The sequence below is a fragment of the Cryptosporidium ryanae genome (assembly GCF_009792415.1).
Source record: "Cryptosporidium ryanae isolate 45019 chromosome Unknown contig_17, whole genome shotgun sequence".
NCBI lineage: Eukaryota > Apicomplexa > Conoidasida > Eucoccidiorida > Cryptosporidiidae > Cryptosporidium > Cryptosporidium ryanae.
This window is the reverse complement of record NW_027125568.1, coordinates 111,333-131,649: the sequence shown is the minus strand read 5'-3', so window position 1 is coordinate 131,649 and position 20,317 is coordinate 111,333. Positions and strand designations below refer to the sequence as shown.

General features: G+C 29.8%; 11 protein-coding genes across 11 annotated transcripts; 5 read left to right on the top strand and 6 right to left on the bottom strand.

Annotated features, from left to right (window-relative positions):
• Positions 1–34: 34 nt before the first annotated feature.
• On the bottom strand, positions 35–2,695 carry FG386_000775 (uncharacterized protein; the record flags this gene model as incomplete). The annotated part of the gene is made up of 1 exon (XM_067340119.1): positions 35–2,695. One exon carries the CDS (start codon positions 2,693–2,695, stop codon positions 35–37), a length of 2,661 nt encoding a protein of 886 aa, XP_067195927.1.
• Positions 2,696–2,856: 161 nt separating this feature from the next.
• On the top strand, positions 2,857–4,254 carry FG386_000774 (SAND family protein; the record flags this gene model as incomplete). Its single annotated transcript, XM_067340118.1, has 1 exon — positions 2,857–4,254. One exon carries the CDS (start codon positions 2,857–2,859, stop codon positions 4,252–4,254), a length of 1,398 nt encoding a protein of 465 aa, XP_067195926.1.
• A 727-nt stretch (positions 4,255–4,981) lies between these two features.
• On the top strand, positions 4,982–7,444 carry FG386_000773 (uncharacterized protein; the record flags this gene model as incomplete). Its single annotated transcript, XM_067340117.1, has 1 exon — positions 4,982–7,444. One exon carries the CDS (start codon positions 4,982–4,984, stop codon positions 7,442–7,444), a length of 2,463 nt encoding a protein of 820 aa, XP_067195925.1.
• Positions 7,445–7,682: 238 nt separating this feature from the next.
• Positions 7,683–8,236, top strand: FG386_000772 (60S ribosomal protein L31; the record flags this gene model as incomplete). Its single annotated transcript, XM_067340116.1, has 3 exons — positions 7,683–7,692; positions 7,787–8,048; positions 8,104–8,236. The coding sequence occupies 3 exons, from the start codon at positions 7,683–7,685 to the stop codon at positions 8,234–8,236; spliced, it is 405 nt and encodes a 134-aa protein (XP_067195924.1).
• A 315-nt stretch (positions 8,237–8,551) lies between these two features.
• Positions 8,552–10,474, top strand: FG386_000771 (uncharacterized protein; the record flags this gene model as incomplete). The annotated part of the gene is made up of 1 exon (XM_067340115.1): positions 8,552–10,474. One exon carries the CDS (start codon positions 8,552–8,554, stop codon positions 10,472–10,474), a length of 1,923 nt encoding a protein of 640 aa, XP_067195923.1.
• Positions 10,475–10,578: 104 nt separating this feature from the next.
• On the bottom strand, positions 10,579–12,303 carry FG386_000769 (extracellular membrane associated protein with a signal peptide; the record flags this gene model as incomplete). Its single annotated transcript, XM_067340113.1, has 1 exon — positions 10,579–12,303. The coding sequence occupies one exon, from the start codon at positions 12,301–12,303 to the stop codon at positions 10,579–10,581; it is 1,725 nt and encodes a 574-aa protein (XP_067195921.1).
• A 427-nt stretch (positions 12,304–12,730) lies between these two features.
• On the bottom strand, positions 12,731–15,178 carry FG386_000768 (uncharacterized protein; the record flags this gene model as incomplete). Its single annotated transcript, XM_067340112.1, has 1 exon — positions 12,731–15,178. One exon carries the CDS (start codon positions 15,176–15,178, stop codon positions 12,731–12,733), a length of 2,448 nt encoding a protein of 815 aa, XP_067195920.1.
• Positions 15,179–15,545: 367 nt separating this feature from the next.
• FG386_000767 (uncharacterized protein) lies at positions 15,546–16,091 on the bottom strand (the record flags this gene model as incomplete). The annotated part of the gene is made up of 1 exon (XM_067340111.1): positions 15,546–16,091. One exon carries the CDS (start codon positions 16,089–16,091, stop codon positions 15,546–15,548), a length of 546 nt encoding a protein of 181 aa, XP_067195919.1.
• A 52-nt stretch (positions 16,092–16,143) lies between these two features.
• Positions 16,144–16,653, top strand: FG386_000766 (uncharacterized protein; the record flags this gene model as incomplete). The annotated part of the gene is made up of 1 exon (XM_067340110.1): positions 16,144–16,653. The coding sequence occupies one exon, from the start codon at positions 16,144–16,146 to the stop codon at positions 16,651–16,653; it is 510 nt and encodes a 169-aa protein (XP_067195918.1).
• Positions 16,654–16,702: 49 nt separating this feature from the next.
• Positions 16,703–17,602, bottom strand: FG386_000765 (uncharacterized protein; the record flags this gene model as incomplete). The annotated part of the gene is made up of 1 exon (XM_067340109.1): positions 16,703–17,602. One exon carries the CDS (start codon positions 17,600–17,602, stop codon positions 16,703–16,705), a length of 900 nt encoding a protein of 299 aa, XP_067195917.1.
• A 133-nt stretch (positions 17,603–17,735) lies between these two features.
• FG386_000764 (uncharacterized protein) lies at positions 17,736–20,174 on the bottom strand (the record flags this gene model as incomplete). Its single annotated transcript, XM_067340108.1, has 1 exon — positions 17,736–20,174. One exon carries the CDS (start codon positions 20,172–20,174, stop codon positions 17,736–17,738), a length of 2,439 nt encoding a protein of 812 aa, XP_067195916.1.
• Between the last annotated feature and the right edge of the window lie 143 nt (positions 20,175–20,317).

Below are 20,317 nucleotides of genomic sequence, written 5' to 3'. Positions count from 1 at the left end.
GAAGGAAACTGCGACTTGCAATTCTCTTTTTTTTTTAAGTTAGTTTATTGGGACTTGTTTTGAGTAAATCAAACCATGACCTGATTGAACACACTGCACTATATAGATCTTGTTCACTTTCACTTACTTCGATTTCGCCGTACTTCTCGAAAATCACTTTAAATTCCTTGTATATACAAACAGGAAAATGGATTATTTCATTGAGTTCAATTCCAACGCTTGACATTACCGATCTTAAATGCCAGATAGAATCAAATTCAAACTGGTTCATTAAGTATTTTTTCAGAATTTTGTCTTCACAATTACTTAAAGATTCCTTTATCGCAGCGAAATTGGGAGTTTCAAACGACTGCTTATATATTGAATTGCTTTTAAGTGAAAATAGCTTTATGATCTGTAGCACCAACTGTGACGCAGAAATAGATACATTTATTATATGGTCTGTAATACAACTGTAAATAATTGGGGCAACCAATTTTGATAACCTTATGAAAATCTCTTCTTGATCTAATACCCCTGTCAGAATAACTATTCCAGATAGCTTATCGGCCTCTTCATTTCTTATTATCATGTCTTCTTCCCTGTTTATTAAGTTTTCTTTTATATTCTCAAAGTTAATAGATGCCCATTTGTAGAATAATGAGCGAAATACAACGAATATCGTATTTAGCACTAGAATTCTGTTATTATAATCATTGCTAAGAATACAATAATCAAAGATCTCGTTTCTTTCCTCTGCTGGTAAAGATTTCGTGTTTCGAATATCTTTGCGTAAATTTGAAGTATCACATGAGAGTTCAATTGAGTGCGATTTACTTTCAATATAAGGAATAAAAATTGACGGAATAATAAATTGTTCTGTCCAATATACACACTCATCAAAACCCTCGAATCCTGAAATTATGTCCATAATTGATTGTAGAGCAGATATACTTACAGTAAGTGTTGTATCTATAATGCAGCGAATAATGATAGAATTAAAGAGTTGACAAATTTTTTTGTCAAAGACAATAGATTTCGTCCAATGAGGCAATTGTCTTATAATACTTCTTTTCACTCTCCAGTTTTGAACCGCAATTGTCCTCTCAATTTGCTTCTTATTGCCAGAAATTATTTCATTCTCACTGAATATAAGTGTTTTAATCTGAGGCAATAAGTAACAAAATATAAATTCCTTATTAATTTGATTAATTACTACACTTAAATGCTCAATTGCACTAATTACTACATTAGTGTCTGAATCCTTGAAATAAGAAACGAATACTTGTATGAATTTCATTTTTATCTTTTCAATATCTATGCCAAAATATGAAGTTCCAGAAGGTAAATATTCTATGTACTTTATTAAATGTACTATAAGAGTGCATAAATTGTTTTTCAATGAAACATGTACTACCAATTGAAATTCAGGTAGATGCTTGTAAATATATGAAATTATGGAATTTAATATATCTACAATGATCGAAATCCTCCTCTTTATCACCTTATTACCATTTTCGCTCAAATTTTTATTTTCCTCATAAATCTCAATCCCCAAAACTGCTAACTTGAAAAAAAAATCCAAAACTAAATTTTTTATTTCAATTTCATTCTCATTTGATAAAATAACAAAAATGCATTTCATTAAATCAGAATTATTGTTACTAATTGTTATTTTAGACAATATATTCTGATCTTTGGATAATGAATAACCTCTAAAAACAATATTATGATCATTTTCCGATAATTGATAATAACCCTTTATTGAAAGGCATATTGGTAAGAGCTCACTAATTATTGCATTTCTTTGTGAATGGTACTTACTATCTAAAAAGTCACAAACAAAATAAAGAAGTTTATCCCTGTCATATGAGCTTATGTATTCCAAATAAAATACCGGATTTGTATATAGGTGAATTGCTATTCCAACTGAGATTGATCTCAGTACTTCACATGAAGCTTGATCGTTACTTAAAGAAAGAACTAAATTTAACAATTTTTCCGTTATTATACTTTGCTCAACAAGTTTGATATCACTATATTCAATTAATGTCATATCACAGCTTAAAGGGAATATTTTTTTTAGTATTTGTACTAAATTTTGCGATGCACCAATTCGAAGTGAGGGTACTTCATCGTCGCAAAGTGAAAGGTACAATAAAACTAAATTATTTTTTTCTATCTTATTACAATATGGCAATATCAGTGTTGGAATAATGTTACATAAAGACAATTTATCAGTTAAGGGTAAATTTGTTATACTATCGTTACCATGACATTTTTCTTTTAGTATAGGTAGAATAATTTCCTCAATAAATGAAGTTACAAGTTCTTTAGTAACAAACCTGGAAAATATTGATTCTATTGATTTTATACTTTCCATTCTAATACTAATTTCTTCATTAAATAGCAGTACGGAACATATTTTTTTGATAATTTGTTTGCTTTCTTCAGTATAGTTGACATTGACGTCAATAATATTCACCAATTCTTCAGATACAATGTGATTAACCTCATAATTACCAAATTCAACAACATTCAAAATAAGTGGGAGTAAGCAAAACTCACTGTTGTCTTTCCCAACAACTTTACTTACAACACTATATCTTCGAAGAGCTTCGAATATATATGTTTTGTTCTCCGATTCAAGTTCAGATTTGTAGAAATCCAAGATTCCTCTTAGATCTGGATATGATTGTAATCTCACACCCAACATTATATGTCTTTATACATAATTGCATAACCTGTTATCTGAATATATTCTAATCAGTGCAAATGAGTTAATACATAAATTAGCGCTTTACTATAATTGTGAGGTAACAAAAATATATTCTTCGATGGAAGAATAAAAATATATATAGAAAAAAATAAGTATAAATGAGTTTTAATATGAAAAAATACTCTCGGCAGATTTTTATATTCAGTTCTGCAGGAAAACCAATATATTCACTTGGTATAAATGATCAAAATTCCTTAAGCCTGATTTCAAGTTCATTGTCAGCGATTTTAAGTAAGGTAACATACATCTTATCTGGACAGAAAGTTATTCTCTTTAACGTCGAAAAAGATATTTATATTTTTGACTATATTAAATGGATGTGTTCAGATTCACATAGAATTGTATTTTTAGAACGGCAAGGAATCATTCTTTGTTGCATTTCTCAATTCCCAAGTGATCCTATTGGATATTTAAAGGGGGTATTGGAATATGTTTATTATCAACTCATAATGCTTTTGACTGGTTCGATACACAAAAGTCTGAAAGCAAGGCCAAATATAGATATACAACAGATGATTGGCACAAGTGACGTAAATATCATAAATAGATGCATAAAGTCTGTACAAACCAACATAGATTCTCTATATTGGCACTACTCTTTTCAGAGATCTCAAAAATTAAACAGACATTTAAAACGAAATAATTCTAATTTTCCTACAGAAGCACCAAATCTCTTTATTGAATCACAACCGTTAGATGCAGAGATAAGAAGTCAAATAAAGAAATTAATACAAAGTATTAAGGTTGATGGTCTACTAGGTGGAGTAATGTTTGCATCTTCACGTATTATTACTTGGTTTGGCTCAAAATATATTAAAAATATGCCCTCTACTGACTTTTCTCTATTAAGAAATATTACATATTCTCTTTTCAAAAAAGAAATCACCAGTAATGAATTGTGGATTCCTATTTGTTTACCATGTATTAGCACAATGTCGTACATATATTGTTACTTACACTATTGGAATTTTAACGACGTAACAGTTGGGTCGTCAAATATTTGTTTAGTTTTACTCTCTTCAAATAGCAATACTCACGTCTTTGAGAAACTCTCGAGTCATTCAAACGCGTGTTTAAATCACATAAAGAATTCTAAGTATTGCAGTATATTTGAATCATTCGAAATGTCTTTAGCAGATCCTAATACACTTATCAAAAATGGACAATTATCAGAGGCCATTGTACAACACTTCGTTTATATTTCCACATACAAAAATTGCTATATTTCCAGCAAAACACACCCAGAAATTCATGATAAGAAGGATGTTTTTCAGACATACATCAAAATTATAGAATTTACTAATTCTCAATTTAAAAAAAACAGAGAATCAAGTATGCACACTATTATCAACATGAAAAACAACAAATTTATAAACATCTCAAATCGCGACTTCCACCTCCTCATAACACTCCCACTCAACGCAAAGATAGACAGAAACTTCTTAGAATTAATAATTATTAATGCCAGAAAAAATGACAAATTTTTCTTCCCTTAGATAACCATACAAAAACCTCCCGACACTCAGGACTGGACAGTAATACATGAGCAAGAGGCAACCTATATGTAGACGTAGAAAAAGGTCTCCGGGCACCGTGAATCGAACACGGGACCAATTGATGTCTGCCAGGTCTACAGTCAATCGCTCTACCCCTGAGCTACGCCCGGATACGCTTGTGTTGCCCCGCGAAATACAAATTAACATTAAAATTGTTTCACAAGTATTTAAGTCGCGACAAAACTAAGACTTAATATAATATATATTTGCAATAATCTATCAAAATTTTGTACCTTTAAGCTAATTTTATCCACAAATCTAAATAAGCAATGAAGTCATTCAATATACATTGATAGATTTGATCTTGTGCTTACTGCTAACAATAATTTAGTTCTGTTTTAGAAATATATATTCACTTGTTTTCATTCATCTAATAAACCCTGTTTTGTTTCATTATTATTTGGTATAAATTCACTGTTTATAGATAATAAATTATTCTACATTTGATGTTTAAACTGTTTTTTTTTTTATTTGATGTCAAAAAAGAAAATAAATCACTAAATAAATATCATGTAATAATACCCCTCTTAAATAGCGGCAAAAATTCTACTAAAAGAGAAGTGAGGTTTGGATTTTGGTTGACTGAAGAGAAGGAAAACTTTTATTACCAGTTTATGAACAGATTTATACGTATTAATTTTTATCGTTCAATATAATTGCTGTACTTATGGATAAGCTACGTCAAGTGGATAGCTATAATCAAAATTCCTTATTAGCAGAAGCAACAAACTCAGTCAAGGAACATGCCTACTATATGAAGCGTGCAATTGACCAAGATGGACTAAGAGATGCACTAAAACATGCATCTAGTATGTTATGTGAACTGAGAACTTCATTTCTCTCTCCAAAACACTATTATGAACTCTATATGTTGATATTTCAGGAAATGCGTGATTTGTCCAATTTTTTTGATGATAAATCTCGACATGGTAGAAAAATGAGTGAGCTCTATGATTCTGTCCAACATGCAGGAAATATTATTCCACGTCTTTTTTTATTAATAACTGCGGGAGCGTGCTATATTCGCTCCCTGGAGGCACCAGCAAAAGAGATACTTAGAGATATGTCTGAACTATGTAAAGGGGTGCAACACCCTATGAGAGGGTTATTTTTAAGATATTTTCTAATTCAAACATGTAGAGATGTTCTCCCAGATACTGGAAGTATATATGAGACAAGTGGTGGTGGTAATGTCATTGATTCTTGGGAATTCTTATATTCAAATTTCTGTGAATCAACGAGGTTATGGATTAGGCTTCAAAGTCATGGAACACCAAAAGATAAGATGAAAAGGGAACGAGAAAGACATGATCTAAGAATTTTGGTTGGTGCAAACCTGGTAAGAGTATCACATTTGGAGGGTCTTACCCAACAACTATATATTCAAGAAATTTTACCTAAACTATTAAGTGTTGTATTGTCTTGTGAAGATGTTTTGGCACAACAGTATCTTCTAGATTGCATAATACAAGTATTTTCTGACGAAAATCATCTGAAGACACTCGAACTTTTACTTTCTGCCTGCATGAAGACTCTTCCTGGGGTTGATCTTAAGCCGATATTAACAAATTTGATGAATAGGCTTTCAAATTTTTTGAGTCAAACACAGGATAAAAGTTTAATTAGTGATATTAATGTTTTCGAGCTTTTTAGAAAACATCTTGCGGAGCTTAATGAAAGACCCAATCCCACACAAAAACATGTTGGTAACTCATTTGAAAGAGATTTATCGAGTCTATTAGATTTACATTCAGCGTTTCTCACATTTACTTTAACAATTTATCCAAATAATACCCACTATGTTGACTTAATACTCGGATCAACAGTAACACTACTTACTAATGCACTTGGTGTAAGAGTGGATGGAACTTGCGGCACTGTTCTAGAACAGAAATGTATTGACAGCATTGTTGAAATACTTTCTGTTCCCTTCCAATCAATGCCATTGTCAATTATGGTTGAAATGGATCATTTTCCTAATCTCCTATATTTTTTAAACAATCAGACAGGAAGAAAAGTGGCAATATCCCTTATCAACACCATTGTTGAGAACAATACACCTTTAAACAATGTAGAAGCATTGCAGAGATTCTGTTCATTTATTCTCCCAATGTTAGAAGGTGGGTTGGAAACCAAACCAACTGAATTACTGGATTACTCTAACGAATTCATTTATGAACAAATGCAAATTTCTAAATTAGCGCACCAAATAAGGGGTCAAGATTTAAATGATATATTTGCAATGTATGAAGTCCTATATGACCTATTTTATAGGGGATCAAGTATTAATTTCAAATATACACTTCCAACCCTTGGGTATTGTGTACTCAAACTAATTGATGAACTAATCGAAAATGAGAAATCTTGTGACTCTAATTCTAAAAAACTTAATTTAAAGGATATCATGGAATCCTCTAGTATATCCATTAGGAAATTACTGAAATTTGCTCACAAAATAGCAACTGAGCTTTCCACTTGCTATCCAGAAGTTGCATTGGATTTGTTCCTCCAGGGTTCCTTAATCGCGAGTACAGTAGCTGAGTCAAATAGGATTGAAGCAATTTGTCATGAATTTATCATTCAGGGACTTGTTTGCTTTGAGGAGGAGCTTTCCGAATCCAAAAGACAATTTCAGGGTTTAATGTCTATTATTTGTACACTTATCAACATCAAAAATTGCCTGAGTGAAAGCGACTATGAAACCCTAGCTACAAAAATGACACAACATTCAGCGAAACTTCTAAGAAAACAGGATCAATGTAGGGCAATTCTCATGTGTTCCCATCTGTTTTGGAACAACAAGGAAAATAGAGATGCTGACAGGGTTTTGGAATGTCTACAAAAATGTCTGAAAATAGCGGACTCTGCTGTTCAGATGACACCAGCAAATTCCGTATTGTTCATAGATATATTGGAGAAATACATGTATTTCTTGGAGCAAGGGAATCCAAATATAACTACTGAATTTATATCAAAATTATTGATGCTCTGTCACGAACAAATCCGTTTTTCCTCAAGTGAAATATCGAATGGACCAAAGATATTACTAAACAACTTGACAACATACATTAACAATGACAATACAATATACAAAAACATTGAAATCGACGAGATTTTACAAGTAGTTTAGAATATTAAATACACGTTTTGGGATATTTTTTATTGTGCCGCAATTTGCCGTTTCTTTTTGTCTCGTCTCGCTTTTTTTTAATTCTTCAAGGCACTGTAGCTCCTAATATAATTTATTTTATTAACTGTAAAAACACTTCTAGAAAATATTTGTTGGAGTTATATTTTTGGGTTGTTTTTGACATTTTCTAAAATCTACTTTCTTATTTGGAGTCTGAACATCTGAGAAGTGAGAGAGAATGACTCAAGGTAAGTTTTATATTCACGATTTTATCGTGTTAGAAAATAATGTTTATTAATTATTGTTGAACCTCATATTATTTATTAAATTAACAACTATTAGTGAAAAGAAACTTATTGACACCATGTACCAGAGACTACACCATCAACCTTAGTAAAATGGTGCACAAGACAACCTTTAAAAAAAGAGCACCAAAAGCCATCAAAGGTATAAGAGAATTTGCAGGTAGAGTCATGAAGACTGAAGATGTTAGAATTGATGCTAAATTAAACAAGTTCATATTTAGCAAGGGTATTAGAAACTTGCCTGCACGAGTTCGTGTTAGGATATCTAGAAAACGTAGCGAGTCTGATGACTCAAAAGAGTCCTTGTATACCCTTGTACAGTATATTCCCGTTAGCTCCTTTGCAGATCTCCAGACTGAAAAAGTACAAGACTAATGTTATCTCTCAATCAAGATCTGTAGATATTTATTTAGGATCTAGTGAAAATAACACTCATAACTGGGTTTTCTCTTTCTCTATTTCTATAGATGTTAACTTTGTCAATTGATCTGTATAATAAACTCCAGTTTCTTTACACGTGAACAATCGGTGAGTTCTTATCGTCACCGAGCATAGTTTTATTGGATCTCGAAACGCTCTGTTCCGCGCTTTAGGGCCATTAATCTCACAATAGGTATGCACAATAAAAAGATACCATGTTTTCGTTAAAACAAAAAGATAAGGTTGTCCAACAATTTGAAAAAGTAATCCACTATATTTAAGTTTATTTCTTGTGTTAAATCTTAATTTTTTTGCAATAAAAATTTTAAGTTGTGACAAGTATTTCAATATAAGAAATTTATGGAAACCTAACGAAGAACCTATGAATAACTTATTATCTAATAAAAAAAGATCAATATTAAATAATTTAATTGACAGAAAATCCCTTTATAATGAAGAGATAACTGAAAAAAAACTTAAATTATCAATAGAGGACAAGCACGAGAATTGTTGCAAGCAACGCTATCCTTTGGAACGTGAATTAACAAATATCGGAGGTAAAACTTTTCCTCAATTGGAGAATCTAAACATAACAAGTCAGTTCAGTGATAATAATATTTTATTTAAAAATTGTTTGCAGAGAGATGAAACCTATCAGCAACTTCAGAATCAAGTTATGTATTTCGAAATCCAAAAAAATGGAAAACATTACGCAGGCTACAGTAATCAAAGTAAAAACACTAAAAACTTTTGCATTAATGAGAACAATTTTAACTTTACTCAAAAAAATTCAATACAAATATACAAACACCTAAGCAATAATAAACTACCAATTTACATGGAATTTTATCAGAAAAAATTAATTCCATACCTCTACCAAGCAGAGGTAATGCGTCTACAAAATGAAATGGTAATGTTAATTTCAAACTATATTTTTGAAGAAAAAAACGAATTTTCCACCGGTAATTTATGTAGAAATTTTGTTACACCAAAAGCTTATCCACGTTTTCATATATATGACCAAATTCAAAGTAACCAATTAAATTCTATGTTCCCGATAATTGAACAAACAAAAAAACAAATCTTATCATATAATATGAATTTAAATAAATTTATGATGATACCTTCTTGTACCAGATGCCTTCTTCCAGGGTTTCATTCAAATACAGCTTGGTTGTTACCACCTTCTTTCTTTGGAAGAGGAGGTCGCTTGAAGAGAAAAACTGGATTTTTAAAAGGGTTGCCTATCGGATTATTTGGTGTTTGTTTCTCAATTAAAAACATACTTACTGTGGAATCTACCAATTTGCTTGTAACAAGTGCAAGAAGAGAGGAATATGAGTATATTAAAAAGGGAATAATTACCTTGAAGGAAGAAGGTTTTGAGGAATCAATTTATTACGTGGAAGATAATATAATCACTGAAAAAATAGGTTCAACCACAAATGATGTAGCTATTCAAGATGAAAGCACCTTTGAGAACAAATACGATTCCAAGTTCGGACATATATCCGCACAAAATGCAACATTTTGTGGTTTTGTTACAATAGATTCAATTTCTGATGAATCCAGTTCAAATATGTTTCTTAGTAATAAAAATATAATAGATAATTCCGAGAGCCATAATATTAAGTCAGATAACCAATCTAATTTAATAGCCATAACATATATAGATGATAAAAAGTTTCCAAATAAAATAAGTGATTGTGATATATTAAAAAACAAAATAAATTCAAATAGTTTTCAAGACCCTAACGTTGAAAATCATGAAGAACAAAAAGTATTATTGCTAATACCGAGGTTAAAATGTATGATAAAACAAAGCAAATTCAATGATTTAATATTTACACTTAATAAACCCTGTTATCTGCTACTTTGGAATTATAATGTTAGAAATTGCAACAATACTACTAAAGATATAAATTGGATAAATATTCAATGTAGATTCTTTCCTCTAAAGTATTTTGGGAATGCATTCAAGAAATCTGTTTCTATTAACATAAAACCCCATCAAGAATTGATACTTGATCAATTGAATCGTATTAGGAATATAGAAGAAGCAAGAATATTTGCATGGATACTTGCGGGATGTATGCAGTTCACAATCAATGAATTGTTATTAGATTCATTCACAAGATCACTATTTTTTGATAAAAATATACTCGATATTCAAAATATCCCAACATTTAGTGAGTCTATTTCAAAAGGACCATTCTTAGACTTTCCAGAATCTCCATTGGATCAAAATGGAGAGATTAGATGGGAAATACTAAAAGAAATACTTGAAACTGATTTACATATTTAATAACAAATTTAATCAATACATTTTCATATTGTCTATGTATTTATCCCTGTATCGTCAAAAATATTTGCTTTTTTTCTTATTACAATTACTTATATTGTATATTGCTAATTTTTTTTTTTTGAATTCAGTATCAGTACTAATATAATCATTAAAACAATTATTATAACACCAAATAACAATAAAACAAATAGGTGTTTGCTTTCTTGATTTGCAACAACAAAATCCTTTTTTTCATTAATTGAACAAAATGGTGGATCCGGGATATAAAACGCCACTTTATCACCTAAATTACAAGTTATTGTTGAGTGGCCTATTAACTTATATTCTTCAAAACATTCATATGTTACTGTATCTCCAACACGTATATAATTACCTACAACTGTGTCACTCAATTTATAATTTGAATTTAAAACAACTGGTGGATTTGGACACAATATATTGGTTCCGAATGATTTTAAGTAATTTGCAATTTTTTTATGTTTACCTTCTGTTAAAGATATCCCTTTGTTTATGTCTAAGTAAACAAAGAATTCAGGTGAATTATTAAGGTTTGAACCGTTAAGAAATAATATTTTCTCGAGTATTTGCAAGTACCCACCCCTAATGCTTCTATAGTAAGACTCAGTTACTTTTTCTACAAATGAGGTCTCATGGGCATTAACTTTAATATTAGATAATAATACTGAAAAAACAAATGGTTGTATATCTTCTGAATTTAATGCTCTGTATCCAACAGGAAAAGCCGAAATTTCTAGTGGAGACAACCCATGAAAATTCTCTATTAACGGATCATTTTTATTGTTTATTAATAAGGGTAATACATCACCAGAGTTAAACATTGCTGCGATATGAAGCGGTGTATTTCCATTGACATCAACAAAATACTCTAATAAACCTTCATTCATATTCCTATTATTTTTGCTTGAAACAAGTAAACTCACAACAGGTAAATTATTTCTTGAAACAGCAAAGTGTAATGGAGTTAATTTAGACAAATCCTTTTTCTTAGGATTTGCTCCTGCGTCTAATAGAATTTTAACCATTTTCTTTGGATGAAGGTTACGAGATAGTCCAGCTGTATGTAATGGTGTCCTTTTATATTTGTCTCTTACATTTGGATCTGCTCCATGTTTTAAAAGTACTTTAGCTATCTCAATAGATTCAAGATCTTGTATCAATGAAACATAATGTAAAGGTGTCATACCTTCTAAATCACCTATGTAACCTCCTACTGATCCAACTATAGACAAAGTACTATCACCTAACTTCTCTAATTTAATATTTGCATTTATTTCTGATAATATTAAAAGTATTACAATATTCAACTTTCCAGAAATAACAGCCGAATGAAGTAAGCTCTCACCAATATTGAAAAATGGAATACCTGTTTTTTTATTTACCCTGCATTCACCAAGGTCTATCTTATTCTCTTTGATGTTCTTGCCCTCAAATAATATATTTGCGTGTTCGTATGGTATCAAACTATTTATATTCATTTTTTCGAGTCTTATTTTTTTGTCATTCACCACAATTCCATCTGATTTTAAAATTTCTTCATATTTATCAAATGTACCTAAATAAAAAAGTAATTTTGAAATGTTCCGAGAATTTTTATCAAAGTAAATTGACTCAAAAAGGTCCTTGCAATTGAATTCAACTGTTTTCTCGATACTACTTTTACTTATTTCATTCTTATATTCCTTAAAGTATTCGTTTTTGCCTTCAAAAGCATTACCGTTAGATTCAGAATATGCGTCTTCTGAAAAACATAGATGTAAACAAAAGACGAAAGAAAGAAATATAATAAAAAAAGACCTTAAATTTGCCATTTCTGTGACACAAAACTTCATATTTATTATTATGTTTAATTTAGAATATTATATCATAGATAGTGTGTTACTTACACACAAGTAATCGTACTACAGTTCCATTAAAACCAAAATATATGGAGCCCAAATATCAATAATAGAGACCTAATTTCATTTTTATATTACTTTCTACTTAATATTTAAGTGATTGAATTATCATATGGAGTGCAAAATTTACGCGTTTTCAAGAATTATATTACCTTTTATTCATATTATCGGAATTTTCCTAACTATGGTTGATAATATTAGTTTTTAATGTAAAGTAAACATAATTTATAGACATAACTTAATTAAAAAAAAACAAATTAAACGTAAAAAATAAAAACTAACCTATGAATTTTATAAAAATTTGGGTTTAAAATAAGCATTACTACCAAATATTATAGAATTACATTTCATTCATAATAACGTCAAATAAATTGGAATGAACAACTGATTCTGGTGGCATCTCTTCAATTAATTCAATTAATAGCCTTTTTTTCTTTTCTCTTCTAATAGCATCCCAAAGTGTTTTGATAAAGTCTATTATTCTTGAAAGTATGCCTTTTATTAATTCCCAGAGTTCCCCTGCACCGCCAAAAACAATCTTAAATATATTTAGTAGAAAACTTTTTAATCCACCAATCATATCTTGAAAAGAGCTCTTTACTGATTTGCTTTTAACACTTTCTTGTTGTTTAGTTTCTTGTATTATTTCTGAAGTTACATCAACATATTCTTGGTTTTTATCTTTTTCTTTCTGATACCCTAAACTATTAGCATTCGTATTTTCAGATAAAGTCCATGTGTTACCGGAATTAAGTGGGGTTTTATTACCTGTTTTGTATTTTGCGGATTTACTTTGTAATATTCTAAGCATTTCTTTCTCATTTTCATATATTAACGTTCTATTTATTTTAGGGTTATATTCAATCAAATAGTTGCTCAAACTTTTAAATAGATTCATTATTGCATCAACGATCTTATCACACTCAATATCTATTTGTCTCATTTCTTCTGAAATAAAAACTAAATGATCTTCATTAAAGATATCAGGTAATTCCAAAATCATACGTGACAATAGCCGTTGATTTTTTCTTCTTCGAGACAGTTGAATTAGTTTGTCTGTCATAAACGCAATTAATCTTATCAATGTTGTTATCAAATAACCTATAGGTGTTGCACTGAATATAGTGGAAAAGATATCTAAAATCATTATTATTACACCTCTTATTCCATTTTGTTTGTAAGTCTGAATAGAATATGTTATCATTCGATCATACCATTTTATTTCTAAATTACTATTTCTATACAATAAATAGTTTCTGTCACTATTATTCATACTACTTTCCATTTCATTTAAAAGACCTTCAGTACTTTTCAGATCAAAAGAATTATTTCCTTCTCTTAATAACTTCTCCTCAACAACATTCATCTCGTAATCTTTGTCAAAAACAAAATCTTTGTTGTCAATTATAGTATCATTAAATTCTAAGAATTTCTCATTTGACACATTTATTTCATTATACTTTAACGGGATCCAAATTTCATCCATATTATATTCTTTTAAAAGTCTATACTCACTTCTGGAAACGATACTTAATAGACAGAATTTTTTATACCATTCTGGTAAATTAACATTTAATAAATCAACATCTTTAAAATCAGCGTCAAAATCTATTATTTCCAAATGACTTTCATTTAAATGTTTAGAATCAAAAATTTCCTCGTTACCGTTTTTGTTTTCTAGAATATCTATTGTTATATTCAACAATTTGTTGAATAAGTTAACTTTATTAGAATCCACATTTAAATTGGACAGATACTCGAAAGATATGACATTACTTAAATTACCTACAAAGTAATTAATTTTTTTTTCTATAAATATATTTTCATTATTAATCTTTTTGATAGAATTGAACAATAAATTTACTGTGTTATCAGAAGTTGTAATTTTGGTTTTAAGGTTCCTTAATGAATTATGTATAGGTATTGTTATATTTTTATCTAATTTTACTGTTGAATTTGTATTTAACTTTTCATCTTGTTTATTGTTTATAAATGAAGATTTTTTAATTGAATTTATAACGTTCTTTTTTTTAAATTTGTTGTTGAAATATTTTATTACTATTTCAATAAGTGAATACACTGTAATGACTATCAAGATAGAAATTGCACCATATGGAGTACTACCCAGGCACATTAAAACTGTTGAAATTATCATTCTAAATGCAGGGTTTGATATACTAAGCATCCCTGATAAGCCTTTTTCAGTTAAAGATGGCTGTGTATTCATAGGTACATTTCCAATAATAAAACCGTTATTATAATATGGTCTGGGGTAATAATTAGGAATATTTCTATTTTGAACTAATAATTCAGAATTATTATATCTCTGTGGCAGTATGTTATTGGTTTTGTTGCTGCTAATAGATTGATTTAACTGTAGTATTCGTTCGTTATTTTGACTAAATTTTGAATAAATAAATTCTGTTAATAAAGAATTTATTTGATTACTAAGAATATCATTTGAATCATTTGTTTTTAATTCAACAATGGTATCAATTTTATTTTCAAATTCATATATACTGTCATCTAAGAGTAGATTAATCGTCATATTAATTCCAGTTTTGATGTCATCTTTGGCTTTAGTTTTTAAATTATTATATTTATTTATCACAACTTCCTTATTATATGCTTTAAAATTATCTTCATATTTTTTAACGATCAATTCTATTTTTTCCAGAAAATTATTTTTCTGATTATTTTCAAGAAATGTGTCGTTTCTATCTAATGCATGACAAAAAACAAACGTTAACAGAATTTTAAAAAAAAGAAATTTATTGATAAATTTCATTTTGGGAACAAAAATCTAACCAAAGAGAATTTAATACATAATATACAATCTTTATTCCATAAAGTTTGATTTGTAATTACACCCACAATATCCTGTAAATCCCCCTATAAAGAGTCATGCGCCCACTAATGCATTATTGCAAAACAAAAACATAACTTTTAAATAAATTAATGTATTTTAGGATAAACATGACACAAAAATAGTTATGGGACACCAATAACTAACTCAATAAATAGTCTTTCAGTCACATAAACTTTTGAATAATGTATTTAACAGGAGTATATTTTATTTCAAATTTAAATATAAAAGATAAATAATGAAAGTACAGGCTATATATCCGTATTAATTTTGAACATAGAATTATAATCTAGTTGCTGTCAATAAAGTTATCTATTTCAAAACCAAACAAACTATCTTGTCTCATAAAATTTATTTTCGAGCTATAATTTGAGTTTGTAAGATTGCTTCCGTTTTCAGGTATTGTAATATTTCTAAGTATAATTGAACTATTCATCATTGAAATATTTGTAAGCAATTCAAAATCAAGTGTCAATTCGGTGATATTTACTTCTTTCATTGTGTCATTAACCTTTATTAAAGAAGAGGAGATCTCTAAATCTGATTTCTCGTCATCAACTTCAATAAAAACTTTACCTCTTAATTTAGATTCTTTATTTTTAGTAATTGACTGGGAAAGGCCTTCAGAAAACCCTTTATTCCTTCTCTTCATTTCATTTGCCTTTTTGTACATCACAATAGAATTAGATAACGTGAATATAGATGAGGCGAATGCCGAACCAACAGAGACGAATGGAAGGAATTCGTTTACACTAGTAGGTCCATTACAAATAACACAATTAATTAAGAAACAAGAAATTGCTATATTCAAACAAATGGGTGCAATTTTAAACATATTTTAAATGAATTTTAACCGGGAAACTTTTGACTTGCAATAAGAAAAAAAAATGCTCTCGACAAGAATAGAAAATGAAGTAAATAAGAACATTGAATTAAAAAGCGGAGAATTATCAAATGAATTAAAGATATATAATGTACACAAATCAACATTAAAAATACTATCAGATATAGATAAAGTGGAGATAAGTGGTGTAAGTGATTGCATTATATTAATTGGTCCTGTATCAACCAGTATAATTATAAGCAAATGCAAAAATTCTTTAATATGCGTAACTTGCAGGCAGATCAGATTACATGAGTCGGAGAAGCTACAGATTCTGCTTTCTTGCTGCACTCCACCGCTGATGGAAAATTGCAGGGAGATTACTTTTGATCTCCGCGAGAAAACTAACTCGAATTATTATCGAGAATATGAACATCATTTAAGAAAAAAAAATATGAATAATCATGTATTTCTTTCATCTGAAAGGTTTACAGTATCTGATTTCAGTTGGTTGCGTTTACAATCCTCACCAAACTGGAATCTCGGGAAAATAGATTTAAGTGCCATAAAGTAATTATTTTTTTAAACCATTAATTATATCAAAAATTTGGTAATTTTTGAAGTCACTCAACATTTTCAACTTTAGAGTCAACGAAATTTTTGTCTCCGTGCAGCGTAATCTGTATGTTATCTTCTATACATTCAATTCTAAGGAATAATTCATTAAACGTAAAAATTCCCTGAAAATTTTCAATTATAACACCATTACAGGGAGATTTTACGACAAATCTTTCATATTGTGAATCAATACTTGAAACGAAAGAAATAAGTGCTTTTTCTGTAACTTCTCTTGAATTATGTACAGTTAATACTATAAGTTTCTCGACTTTTGAGGAGCAAGACCATTTAATTAACTTTTTTTTGTAGTTAATTTTATTTCCATTCTTTAAAAAAGTAGGAGAGTCAAATCTACATTCATATGGCCTTTTGCTAAGAGGTATACCCATCCCAAGTTTCGAAAAATCTATCTCGGAAGTACCAACATTAGGATGAGTTAAAGGCGCCCTAAGTATCGGTTTCTGATATTTTACAACTTCCATACAACTAACAGCAAGAAATGTCTGGAATTGAATTAATTTAGTGTTTGGCTCTAATATTGCATATACTACTGCTTTGCTGCATGTAGATACAATTACCTGTTCCAAACTAGAACTATATAATCCTGTTAAAATTTCCTTTTTTTGTAGAAGCAAACTAACGTCGGTTTTTTGACCCGACATATCTATATTTTGGCCGGAAAATACATTGCTCTTCAACTCTGCATCTTCAACTAACGATATACAAATGATGCTCAGATTTTCAGATTCCGACTCAACCTGCTGCACCGGGGTGGTTGACTTTAAAAGCCTCATTGGAGGAGGCAGAGGACCTGTAACTGAGTAGCAACCATACGAAGACAAAGCCTTCTCAGACAAAGAAAGCGCTAAGTTAATAATAAAAAATATCGATATTTGAGTTATCATTTTATTTTCTTAAAATAAAACTAAGAAGTTAGGGATGACTTTATTACGACTTTACAGTAGCGGAAAGATACATTTGCGCCAAAGATATCATATCTTTTATTTCAAAAAAAAAAAAAGCTAAAAAAAATGAAATCTAGTTCAATAATCTCATAACAAGTGAATCTTCGTTCTTTAGTGTCTTTTCTAGGTGTTCATAGAGTATTTCTTGAATTTCAGGCTCATCACAATTTTCGATTGACATAATTAATAATCTTTGAGTACTCTTGTTTTTGAATGCATGATATATTGATCTTACAACAGAAATAACTAAATCAATTAATCTATCGACAAATGCAACTATTTTACTTCCTTTGAATATCGTCTCAAAAATACTCTTTATTATGCTTTTTATCTTATCATATGAACTATCAAAGAAAGAACCAACTTTCTCCATCCATGTTTTAAAATTGATTTCTGTTGACATTAAGGCCGATTCTGACGATAAGAGAAGCCTCTCGTTTATAAGGTAGGCTCCTGCTGTTTCCATTTTAGACATTGTCGAAATAATGTTACCTTCCGATTCAGATCCAAGTTGGCGTTCATTTAATATTGGAATTTCAAGAATATTCATTATCTGAGAGTTAATTAACATCTTTTCCCTTTCAATAGAATTCATATTTTCTTGTATCTTACCGAGTGTTAATTGTAACAGATTACGATCTTTTGCAATTCTTTCTGGAATGATTCTAGTAATGTCAATAAGATTCCTGCTAGATGATATATTCCCGAATATACTGAATACAGACTTTATGAGATAAACCACAAGCTTTAAAATAGATAGTATTGATTCAGCCTGAGTAGAGTTTGCAAATATTACAGTAAATAGTTCTAGCAACATATCAAGCATAGATATTATTCCACTGACTCCTGCAACCTTTTTTGAAAATTGAATAAGCCCATCATACCACTTTGGTTTTGACCCCATCACAGATGTTGAGTTTGTACTGTTTGCGGTGATTTCAACATCTTCATTAAGGCTTCTTATAATATCTGAATCACCCCAAGCTAAATTGTATGACTCGTCTAGATATGACTCAATATCTGTCGCCAACTCTTTGAATCCGTATCCAAATAGAAGACTACGCGCTGATAAAGAACTTATGTCCATTAGTGACCTTGAATTTGTATTATTTTTGATTAAAAGGGAATCTCTACTTTGATTACATACGGAGCGACATAAAGAATTACTTGAAGACATATTAGTAAGAGTTGAATTTAAAATGCTCTTTAGTTTTTCTCTTAATAAACCATCCTCCAAAGTAAATAAACCCTGGTCCGCATTATATGCAAGTCCAGACAAGTCGTTGTAAAGGCACCTTAAATTATATTGAGATTTTTCGATTTCGCGTGCATTTATATTAATTCTATCTATCAATTTATTTGCAAGAGAAATTTTAGAAGAAGGTGAGGTATCAAATGAATCAAGTGACCTCAAAGCTCTTATCAAATTAGAGTTATTCTTCCTTCTCTGAATCAACTCAGTTATCAATGTAACTATTGCTGCAATAACACGAACAACGATATTAATAATTGAACCTATTGGGGAAATCCCGATAACCGATTCAACAATAGAAATAATGAGTGAAAAAATAGGATTTTGTCCAGTGATAATGTTAATTCCAAATTTTTTAAGTGGCTCATACCATGGTCTAGTAGTGTTACTAACTTTAGATTCCTGAGTCTTTAGATTTTCTATTTCAGATTCAGATAATCTAGATCTTAATTTTTCTATATTGGATTCATCAACTTCAATATTCTCTGTAGAATATAGACCTCTCATTAACCTGGTTGAAACCTTTAATAAGTCTCTAATAGACACATTTTCCTGTTCATTTCTAACAAATTTATACAACTCCCTAAGATCAGGTATTTGTTCAGAAACTTCCTCAAGAACTACCAATGTTGAATTTAAATTTTGAGTAAGCAGTTCATCTAGTATTAGGTCACCATTAATATCAGTCAAATTATTATCTAATGTGTTGTTTGAAAAGTAATCCGAGTAACTACTATTATAAGAAACTATTTCACCTATTCCTGAAGTTTTCAGATCATTATAAGCGATAGATAATTCATTAATATCACCAATTAATTCGTAATCTGATTCTAAAGAAAATGAAATATTCGAGTCGTCTTGAGTGGAGTTAAGTTCAAACAATGTTCCATTTCCAAGTAGAAAATCACTAATTGTATTGTTAATGGTCTCTTCTACAGTACGAATAATTAAGGAGTTTACACCAGGTGAGTTATGAATTTTAGAACTTTCAATCACTTCAAGTGAGCTTCGTGTTCCATTTGAAAAGAATGTTATTGTCCCAGAGAAATTTGAATTGTTTCTAAAAATTCCCTCCAAATCACAGTGCATCTGCTCATGAAGAGTGTTCTTTTGATTACCACAAAATCGATTAAAATCGCATACCGATTCAATACCGACATTTTTGTTTCCTCTAAATCCAGATTCATGCTTTCTACTCTTTGAAAGCACAAAGCCCAAATTAATAGCTATAAAAGAAATTATCCTGATAAGTGACTTCATGATTACTACAACTATTACTAAAAAGAACTATAAAAACTGAGGATAAACATTAATATTAATTAAATTATTTGGACGTCCACAAAAGTGAAGATAGTTGGCACACACAGAAAACGACGTGACATACTTTACGCATGTGCGACAAA